Source organism: Haliotis cracherodii, unplaced genomic scaffold, assembly GCF_022045235.1.
Source record: "Haliotis cracherodii isolate W230 unplaced genomic scaffold, xgHalCrac1.p SCAF_10, whole genome shotgun sequence".
NCBI lineage: Eukaryota > Metazoa > Mollusca > Gastropoda > Lepetellida > Haliotidae > Haliotis > Haliotis cracherodii.
In genome coordinates, this window is record NW_027266265.1 from 33,130,606 (window position 1) to 33,141,620 (window position 11,015).

General features: G+C 41.8%; 1 protein-coding gene across 1 annotated transcript in view; it reads left to right on the forward strand.

The window, feature by feature from the left end:
• Window positions 1–10,743, forward strand: part of LOC139449407 (neuropilin and tolloid-like protein 2) — a 74,562-nt gene extending 63,819 nt beyond the window's left edge. Inside the window, exons 4-9 of the mRNA XM_071230781.1 lie at window positions 2,012–2,266; window positions 4,395–4,424; window positions 5,385–5,539; window positions 6,029–6,257; window positions 8,979–9,104; window positions 9,810–10,743. Coding sequence (XP_071086882.1) covers window positions 2,012–2,266; window positions 4,395–4,424; window positions 5,385–5,539; window positions 6,029–6,257; window positions 8,979–9,104; window positions 9,810–10,483 — 1,469 coding nt within the window. The 3' untranslated portion in view covers window positions 10,484–10,743. The remainder of the gene's footprint in view (window positions 1–2,011; window positions 2,267–4,394; window positions 4,425–5,384; window positions 5,540–6,028; window positions 6,258–8,978; window positions 9,105–9,809) is intronic.
• Window positions 10,744–11,015: the final 272 nt, after the last annotated feature.

Genomic DNA, 11,015 nt, shown 5'->3' on the forward strand with positions numbered 1-11,015 from the left:
TAAGCTATCTACCAAAGATAAGCGTGTGGACGAAATGTTTGTCAGAACATGAAAAATAACCATAAACAAACAAAATATAATTTGTGAACTTTGTATAAATTTGTTTACCTTGTGTAAACTTGTATAATCAAGTTGAACTTTGTTCTAGAATTTTTTATGACCGTCTTTTGAAATTTAATGAAAGGCTTCAAATCAGCTTATCAAGCTAAGAGGTTTAAAAGGTTAAAGCGAAGTGAGTGGGCGAGTTTTCACGCCGTTCTCGCAGGATGTCGGTAATGATTTCTGGTGATGAATAGAACCCAGGTATTCTCTACGGGACGAGCGAACGCACTCTCTGTTGAACTATCATTCTGAACTTTAAGGGTAATTTTAGAAAATATATATATGGCTATCTTTAGTTTGTTTGTTTATATTGTTTCACGCAGAACTCAGCAATATTCCAGCTATATGACGGCGGTCTGTAAATAATCAAACCAGACAATCCGGTGATTGACATCGTGAGCATCTATCCACGCAATTGGGATACGATGACATGCATCAACCAAGTCACCAATCCTGACTACCTTATCCCGTTAGTCGCCTATCACGACAAGCATAGTCGCTTTTTATGGCAAGCATGGGTTGCTGAGGACTAAAATATGTAAATGGGAGTGTTTTCAGAGAAATAAAATACAAATGAATGTAGAATGATGTATTTGTCGTTATTAGTTTTTTCTCTGTGTATATATCGCCCCAGGGCTGTGTGGTATCTGAGCTCATATTTGTTCTAGCTTTTAAAATAACGGTGTGATAATCTATTGAATTAACCAACTGAAACATATATGATTCTGTTTTGAGGTCTGAGTCAAAATTAAGACAAAAAAGAGGTTATTTCTCCTTTTACTGCGATTAGAGAAATACAGTCAGTAATTCCTGTTAGAATCTAAACATGTGAAACTTTCATGAACTGTAATCTATCAGGATAAGGTGCTTACACGTGACTTAAAAGTTTAAACATGTGTCCGACGCCATGTTGACGGATTGTTATATTTTCAATTATATAAAAATAAATAATCAGTTTTGAAAATCAGCTTATTCATCTTCCAGAGTGTGACTTAGTACATGGACATAATCCCATCACTGCCGAGATATTTCGGGATGGGAAAAATAAAGAATCCATTTTGGCGTTTGTAATTGATGACCCTATCAAGTGTTACATATTTTTTAGCCCGGGAGCATCTACAGAATCTGACAGTGAATGGTATGAGTAGATATCCCGCCGCACTCATGCTCAGTTTTCTGTCCAATTAAAGCCCGCGGGGGTAAAGTGTAGTCTGTGTATTTATGTTAGCGATAAACATCAACATTTTCCCATTTACATCATGTATCTGATGTACCGTTACTTCTGTTCACAAAGAGGGTTATATCCATTTTGGAGAGTTTTTATTTGCTTTATGCAAAGCGTTTGCATTATTTCGCCGTAATTTTAGACTGACAACATTATCCGTGTATTTCTTGTTCCTCCCCCATTTCTCATTGCCTCGCCCGGCTCTATTTTGATACCCCCTCACTCGTCCTGGCAGTCGGATTTCTCACCCCCCAAATAGGATAACACCCCTTGGCTAACACCATTCCTTCATCCCGTCTGTCCATCCGAATACTCACCCAGTCCCTCAAACCTCTGCCCCCTTTTCCGCCCCCCCCTTCACCCCGACCCCGATTTCGTTACGCGATTTTGATTGGACTATGCATAGACTCGTTAGTCCAGCCAGAAGATATCTCGGTAAAACAAGCCCAGTTCGGCAAGGGTAAAAACTAGACTTTTATTTTCAGTTAACACCCTTGCCTCGGGAAGATGCCCCGACCCCGTCTCCTGAACAACACCCCAAGACACCACCCTTCCCAAATCCTACTGGTGATTTTTCGTGTATTTTCATATCATCCCGTCCTAGGATTTTCGTTCACAGTACTCATTTATGGTTTTACCCCTTCATTCATTCATTCATTCATTCATTCACATTTGTGTCCACAGCGCCCCAAAACTTCAAGATTCAGCTGGACTTCAGGGACGTGTTCAAGATCGAGAAGTCGGAGAAATGCAAGTACGACTACCTGGAGGTGCGGGACGGCCCCTTCGCCTACTCCCCCCTCATACAGCGCTTCTGCGGGGACGACTTTCCCCCGCTAGTCACCTCCACCTCGCGCTTCCTGTGGATGAGGTTCAAATCAGATGACCTCATTCAGGACGAGGGGTTCAAGGCCATCTACTCCTACATCAAAGACAACAGTAAGTCGCGAACACCCTTTATTAGATATACTGCTCAAAAGAAGTTAAAGAACTAGTTAAAGATTATTTGATATTACTACAGTAACAGATTAACTACTGTACGAGGAGGGCTAGGGTGGCCAAGCCGTCTAGGGCGCCGCAATATGCTGTACATGCTACCCTTGGACGCGCCAGAAACCTATGATCGTGGGTTCGATTCCCGGTTTGGCTTGATTGTGTTTCTATGCTGAAAACAGTCGCCAAAACACTGCCATCTTAAAGTCCAATATCGCCTGTGATGCCCGTATCCAATACATCATACTAAGAACCATTTCTTGTTTGGTTCATTTTTCGCCATTATCAAATCTGCGTGTATACTTCCCCGGCAGTCCATTTCCAATGAAAGATTTGGCGATGTGTGCAAGGTTGCTACTAGGCTTTTAGGTATCCCAACAGAAGCTAATGTTTCAGTGTCCAACGTTAAGACTGTTCAGGCCTTCATTTTTTATTTTCTTAAAAAAAAAAGATCTCATCGACAGAAAAACAACACCACGAGAGCACCAAAATAGTACATTCTTAGTACGAGTACATAATTCGGATTGTCTCTTCCAAGAACACAACCTCTTCTTCATTTTTATATATTCCAATCTTTCGTGTATATTTTGGAAATATCTAGATCTACATATGACTGATCTGAATTTAAGAACTGTCCAAATACAAACGTACCATCTATACTTGCTACAAAAATAAACCAAGAACACTATATGTATCGGCAGATGGCACAAGAAGTCATGGCATATGGTGCAAAGTGCAGAGGATGTAGTTGAAAGGATGGTCTAAAAACCATTGCCATAGAACAGTGACAAAACATATCATTGGATCCATTTCGATTTCTGCATTTAAATGTTACTTTGTAAGTAGAAACATTCGTTAGAGAATAAAAATAAGGTACGATTACAAAAACTGGCTGTTTGATATGGCACTATAAAGTAGGCGGCGCTTAACAATGTCCAGATGTATAATTTTGTGTGGCGTTAATGATTTTCTTATACATGTTTATAGTGTTTCAAGTGTTTCATGAAAGTGTATATTCATTTCTGTTAAGCATATATTAACCTGTCCTCAAAAACCGCCCGTTGTAAATACTATACTGTTATACAGTGAAGTTATGTAATATCACTATTTTGGTGTCGGAAATAGCCGAGATTGCCCGAGACTTTCCGAATGTCACCACTTGAAAATAGTCCCGATATGACTAACGACCGATATCCCGCAGTAACTAAGTGTATATAAACGAGACCATGTGCACAGAACATGCACTTCATAAAAATATTCTGTATACTCCTCATTAAAAAAACATGTTGGTGATGCTCGCTGCTCTGTCACCGATACATGTGTTTTTTTATAGCAGGGGAAATAGACGCAATTTGACCCCACCTAACCAAGGGCATATGGCAAAACAATGAAACTAACTCTCATCGTTACATAAAAACAACATGCACACTAGATACACAAAGAAAGCGTTCTCACTAAAATGTCAAATACCCGCACAGCCTTGCTGTGTTGGGCCGGTTGCGGCTTAGTGTGAGTGTGGTAACTATACAATGGAAAGGGTTAAAAAGACAAATAAATGCTGAAATAGTATGGACTGCGCTCAATTACTGAATCAGTCACCATGTTTGAGAAAAGGTCGAAAATCTGCGCATATGTGATTTATGACAGCATATTTATTAACAAAATAATCATATTATTATGAATTCGAGTCGAGGACCGACCATGATATATTCTGGGAGTGGCCAGGGATCGTTTGAACACACTGTTCTCGAAAACATACAAAACAAATTCTCTGGTTTTACCTCAATATATATCGTCCTCTGGTCCTGTTATTTATATAAATGTGTTGTGAAAAACACTAGAATTGACCAGTTCTTATTGTAACCTATATACAAGTGTATATCTATCGATATGTGATTTATGTGATAATAACATATACATTGCCTGTGTACTCCTCTAGATATGTATTGATATAGGTAGGCGTGTGTGTGCGTGCGTGCGTGCGTGTGCGTGTCGACATTTCTTGATATAGGTGAACTTAGTAATACCTAAGACATATAATAATGTTATATACGCTTAACCTTTTCCACTTCAGCTCAGAATGATGGGAATGTGTTCAGTCAAGGTGAGTATCTTTTAAATACCTGTAAATACCTGTAGCAGTTTCAAGATGCGGTATTTTCATCTAACGCTAAACACGCTTATTGACTCGCGCCATGACGTCTCAACGTTGTGTGCTCACATTTTCACCATGCTTCGAACAGCATCTTGTTCCCTCCAAGTAGGGCAATGAATGTGACAATGTCATCAACAAAACTTCTGTCAATATATGTTCCCTTTTTTCTTTCCATAGGTAAAATTCATAAATATGTTTAATTGTTCTTCTGATATTTTCGTTTCTCATAGTTGATTTTGAGAGAGTGTTTTGGTCGATAAAATTTAATTAAAAATACATATTGACATGATTAAAACTTACACGTCTTCTTGACTGAGGTTGTTTAAGCCTGCTTTCGTAAGGTAGCCATAATCATCCCTAACGCTATTTCAACACAGTTATTTTAGCATGCTATTTTCATGAGTGAGTGAGTTGGGTTTAACGCCGCTTTTAACAGTATTCCAGTTATATCACGGCGTGTCAGCTTAATGTGGAAGGAAAGCCCGAGGTGATGCAGGTCTCAGACGTTTACCACTTCGGTGTAACCCACGAGCACGGACATGGTGCTAACAAACCTAGAAACATAATCGGGGCGAACCGGGATTTGAACCCACAATCATATAGGTTTCTGGCGTGCCCAAGGGACGCAACTCTGCACAGCGAATCGCGGCGCCTTAGACGACTGGGCCACCCGTGCCCACTACTTTCATAAGTGCTTGCGCGAAGTAATCATTAATACAAGATAACACCGAAGCGGGAATTTGGACGTATTTAGGGCACGTGTAACTTAAGGTCTTCCAGCCTTTGGTACTCGCTCGATTGCTTCCTTTAAGTAATGTACATGTAGGTGTTTCGTGCGATTTCAGGTTTGATTGTCAGCTGGAATCGTTCTACTGCCTTTCATTTTCTACTTATTTTTTTATGTTTCAGCCCCGGTCCCTGTGTGTCGTGAGTTCCTGGAAGTGTCCCCCTCCAAGCCTGACGGGGTCTTGTCCTCCTCCCGCCTGGGGCACGAGATAACGTCCTACCAAGTGCCACGCCCATACGACTGCACGTGGGAACTCCACACAGACAAGACCTACGGGGTAGGTTGGCGGGACGCCTGGTGTCTAAGTTCGCCTTGAGTCAAAGGCACAACCTCAACTTTACGCACACATCTGGCGAATAATATTTAGAGTTTCGGTTGCAAATATTGAAAGTTAAGGAACAGTTTACAATATTCCTGACAGGGCTACCATTCGGTTTACAAAATGACCGGAACTTAAAGTTGATTCATAACATAACCAAATGCTACGGATTGGTTCATATCATAATCTGTTGTTTGGGATTGGTTCATATCATAACTGGAAGTTGAGCATTGGTTCATATCATAACCGGAAGTTGAGGATTGGTTCATATTATAACCGGAAGTTGAGGATTGGTTCATATCATAACCGGAAGTTAAGGATTGGTTCTTTTCATAACCCGAAGTTTAGTAGAAGTTTTTTACGTTATTATTATTATTAGTAGTAGTAGTAGTAGTAGTAGTAGTAGTAGTAGTAGTATCAGCATTATTATTAGTATTATTATTACAGATCTATGTGCGGACACACAATATGACAATGCGGCGCCCACAACGTTGCGACCAGAACTACATCGCCCTATACAAGCGCACCACGCTGGACAAGACGAAGTACGTGCAGTACTGTGCGGGGCCCAAGGCGGAGATGAAGACAAAGGAGAACAGGGTGTTTGTCCGGCTGTATGGGAAGACCCCCTCGAACCGGCCTGAAATAGAGATGGTCTACACCATATACAGACATGGTCAGTATTGCGGGATCAACTCGGGGACTGACGTCAGGCCACGTGATATCCGCCACGCTGATTAGTTGTCGGGTCTTTCCGGAATAGGGTGAAAAACCGAGTCGGTTTTTTTTACCTCTCTTACGTTCAAAACCCCACGTTGAACATATTTTAACGGAATATTAATTAATCTAAGTCAGCGTCAACAAGATTTTTTTAGATATTTTTTTCATTAAAAGGGGGATCTGCTTCAATGCCTTGGGCGTGTGTCCAAGACAGGTCCAGACTTTGAAATTAGTGACTTGTGACAAACAGGTGTCAGGAATAATTCGGATAATCGTTAAGTTCTTGATGGGCATCAATCTAAAAAAATGACTTTTCAGATCAAATATCCCCAATCCCCATTTAAAAACTTGAGTTAAATTTGCTAGGACCGCCCAATACCCTAAACTTTGTTGGCTGGTGGTAATATTAGTTTACCGTCAATTGACCTCAGGTTTACGACGAAGTATAGCATTCGATCCAGATCTGTTACCCTTTCGCAATCCAAGATTGTGACAGAAAATCGGTTGAAATGTTGAATTTTCTGGGCTCTATTTTCAGTATGTGACTGAGTGTACATTGTATGTCATAAAGATTCCGTATCTTTAATGCGATCTGGACTGTATCACCAGTCGCAGATATGAATGTATACTGCTCAAAAGAAGTTAAAGAACACTCGAATTGTTCACATCACTATAATTAATCTGTCACGGCTGGTGAGTATTGCAACACACAGCCTTCTTTGAGGGTGTTCTTTAACATGTCTGAGTATCATATATCACAAAGCTCTGGAAAAGACTGTCCCATTTAATTAAAAAAACAGGCGCTGTATTTTATCAGTAGGATATTCAAAGTGACTCGGCCTTCAGCTTCGTGGTTTCTGACTTCTGTGAAATGTGTGTGCATGTGTTCAGTTCTGAACCAAAGGTAGAATTGTATTATATTATGTGTTTATCTTTTTTTATCTTTTTTTCCGTATGTACAGTTTAATAGACATGTGTTCTGTTGTGTTTATTGTCGATACAGATGTGTTCTGTTGTTTAGGCAGTGGTATATGAGTAGTATATGAATATGTTATGTTGTGTCTCCAGGTGTGAACGTTCTCAGTTGTGTAATTTTACAGATGAGAGTTGTTTTTTTCTCTGGAGGTGTGAAGGTGTGTTCAGTTGTAGCCACATATGTGAAGTTGTGTTCAGTTGTACCACATATGTGAAGGTGTGTTCAGTTGTAGCCACATATGTGAAGGTGTGTTCAGTTGTAGCCACATATGTGAAGGTGTGTTCAGTTGTTGCCACATATGTGAAGGTGTGTTCAGTTGTAGCCACATATGTGAAGGTGTGTTCAGTTGTAGCCACATATGTGAAGGTGTGTTCAGTTGTACCAGATATTGAAGGTGTGTTCAGTTGTACCACATATGTGAAGGTGTGTTCAGTTGTAGCCACATATGTGAAGGTGTGTTCAGTTGTACCACATATGTGAAGGTGTGTTCAGTTGTACCACATATGTGAGTGAGTGAGTGAGTGAGTGAGTATGGTTTTACGCCGCTTTTATCAATATACCAGCAATATCACGGCGGGGGACACGAGAAATGGGCTTCACACATTGTACCCATGTCGGGAATCGAACCCGGGTCTTCGGTGTGACGAGCGAACGCTTTAACCACTAGGCAACCCGACCGCCCCATACCACATATGTGAAAGTGTGTTCAGTTGTAGCCACATATGTGAAGGTGTTTTCAGTTGTTGCCACATATGTGAAGGTGTGTTCAGTTGTACCACATATGTGAAGGTGCGTTCAGTTGTAGTTACATATGTGAAGTTGTGTTCAGTTGTAGCCACATATGTGAAGGTGTGTTCAGTTGTTGCCACATATGTGAAGGTTTGTTCATTTGTACCACATATGTGAAGGTGCGTTCAATTGTAGTTACATATGTGAAGTTGTGTTCAGTTGTACCACATATGTGAAGGTGTGTTCAGTTGTAGCCACATATGTGAAGGTGTGTTCAGTTGTAGCCACATATGTGAAGGTGCGTATGTTCCGTTGTATCTGGAGGTGTGAAGGTGTTGTTTGGTATATACAAGTGTGTTATGTTGGCAATACAGAAGTGCACTCTTGTCTCTGAAGGTGTGAAGGTGTGTTTTGATGTCTCAGCAGGTGTGAATTTGTGTTCTGTTGTACATACAAAGGTGTGTTTATGTTGGCTCTGCTGTATATACAGGTGTTTTCTGTTGTCTCTGCAGTTGTGAAGGTGTGTTCTATTGTATACAGATGTATTCTGTTGTATCTGCAGGTGTGGAGGTGTGCTCTGTTGTATATACAGGTGTATTCTGTTGTCTCTGCAGGTGTGAAGGTGTGTTCTATTGTATGCAGGTGTATTCTGTTGTCTCTGCAGTTGTGAAGGCCTGCTCTGTTGTATATACAGGTGTATTCTGTTGTCTCTGCAGGTGTGAAGTTGTGTTCTATTGTATACAGGTGTAGTCTGTTGTCTCTGCAGATGTGAAGGTGTGCTCTGTTGTATATACAGGTGTAGTCTGTTGTATCTGCAGGTGTGAAGGTGTGTTCTGCTGTATATACAGGTGTATTCTGTTGTCTCTGCAGTTGTGAAGGTGTGGTTTGTTGTATATACAGTTGTATTCTGTTGTCTCTGCAGGTGTGAAGGTGTGTTCTATTGTATACAGGTGTATTCTGTTGTATCTGCAGGTGTGAAGGTGTGTTCCTCCGGGGAGTTCAAGTGTGGGGAGATGTGTCTCCCTCGCAGCCTCCTCTGTAACGGCATCCCCAACTGCCCCGCGGAGGAGGACGAGGTCAACTGTGCCGGAAAGGAAGGTATGTGACCATAGTGACGTCACCATACGTCTGTAGGACAATTGGCTTCGCGAAATGCATGCATTCATCTAACACTTGCATGTTAACACGTAATCTAAAGCGACCCTTCTTTTTCTAAAAGGACTGTGTGAAGCCCACGTTTGGTATCCTATTGACATGATATGAGCTGGAATAGTGCTTAAAGCGCCCTACCTTACTAGCTCCCTCTCATTCCATTATTGGGCTGTTGGGGAGCGTAACGGTTAAAGAGTTCGCTCATCACACCGAAGGCCCGAGTTGGACTCCCCAGATGAGAACAATGTTTAAAGCCCATTTCGCGTGTCCCCTGCCATGATATTGTTGGAATATTGCTAATAGCTGCGTAAAACCATACTCACTTATTTCATTTTATTTAGAGGTCATATCGCGGGAATGTTGCTGAGTGCGTCGTTAAACAACAAACAAACACACATTTGAATATAATGGGGGCCGATAACCCCGGATCCCTCATAGTTATTTTCTAAATCATGCCGTATTTTATCTCAAAGACATTCGAAACATGCTTTTTAAATGTTCTCACAGGATGTTACAAAGAGAGAGAAAAGTTATACTTTTAAAAGGTTGATTAATTTTGGCACCTGTATGTCAAATATTCTTAACTCAAATATACATGGCTAAGAGAGGAAGGAAGATATAGAAAATATGCACTTAATTGTATATTTTCAGTGGCCTCGTCAGGAAGTGCGCTTCCCCTTCACGCCATCATCGCAGGAAGTATCGGGGGAGTGTTGCTCACGGCAATCGTCATCGGCGTGTGTGTGTCGTGCCACTACAAACGCCGGGACAAGCGCAGCGACAGGGAGCTGAAGAAGGAGCAGCAGAAGCAGCGGAACGCCCTGGAAATGGCCGTCTCCAACTCCTCCACTACCACCTACTCCTTGTCCAGACAGGGAGGCCCGGGGGCCGGGTCCAGCCCCGCCTCCCACCACCCCCAGCTCTCACCCCGCAGCAAGGACAACACCCACCGGTACAGCCTCGGCAGTTCGGTCCAACACTCCTCCGAGGGGGACCCTGCGGATACTATGTCCGACGTCGGCAACTACAAACGTTTCCTGACCATGGAGATGACCCCTGACGAAGAGTCCAGCCCCTGCCCCTCCCTCTACAGCCAGACGGGCGTTGTGACGGTGGAGCGCCACCCAGCGTTGGAGTCCCCCTACCCTCGCTTCACATCCAATGCCTGGCGGCCAGAGGACCCGATGCTTTACCCCTACACAAGCTTAAAGAAGCCCCCACAGTTTAACGTCACTAAACCATTCTCATATAGCCCGGAAAGCAAGTACATCACAAGCATACCCTCTTTAAAATATACAAATAATGATATTCGGCCTGAGAATTAATATTTCAATTTTCAAACAGTTTTCAACCTTTCTGTGTCTTTCATTGTAAATGACATGATTTTTAATAATGATTTTTTTATGAAGTTTGTATCATGCATGGTCATTGCCAATCATAAGATGTATGTATATAGTACGTTCCGAGAATCGTGTTCCCCTGTGTCATATCAGGCCGATGTAATTATATTCAGTACGGGTTAACATTCGGAGCTTATCGCTTCACGGCATTTGTATGATCGTATTTATGTGTCATTTTTTGTAAATAAACAGAAAAAAAAATTCCCAAGTGACATGTTTTTTCTTTTGTGCGACGGTTATCATAGTAATGCATGAGTACCAATGCCAACACGGTATGCGTGCTCCTCGCGCGTGTAGACATTAGCTGCTGAGAGAGAAGACGGTGTGATAATTGCAAGTGACAGTCTACTGTAAAACGTCTAGTAGACCTTGACGGACACATAGTGCCAATACTTTCCTACTTTGTAGTCTGTAGTTACGAGCCTGGCGCGGGTCGTTTTAATCAGCTGCCGACATG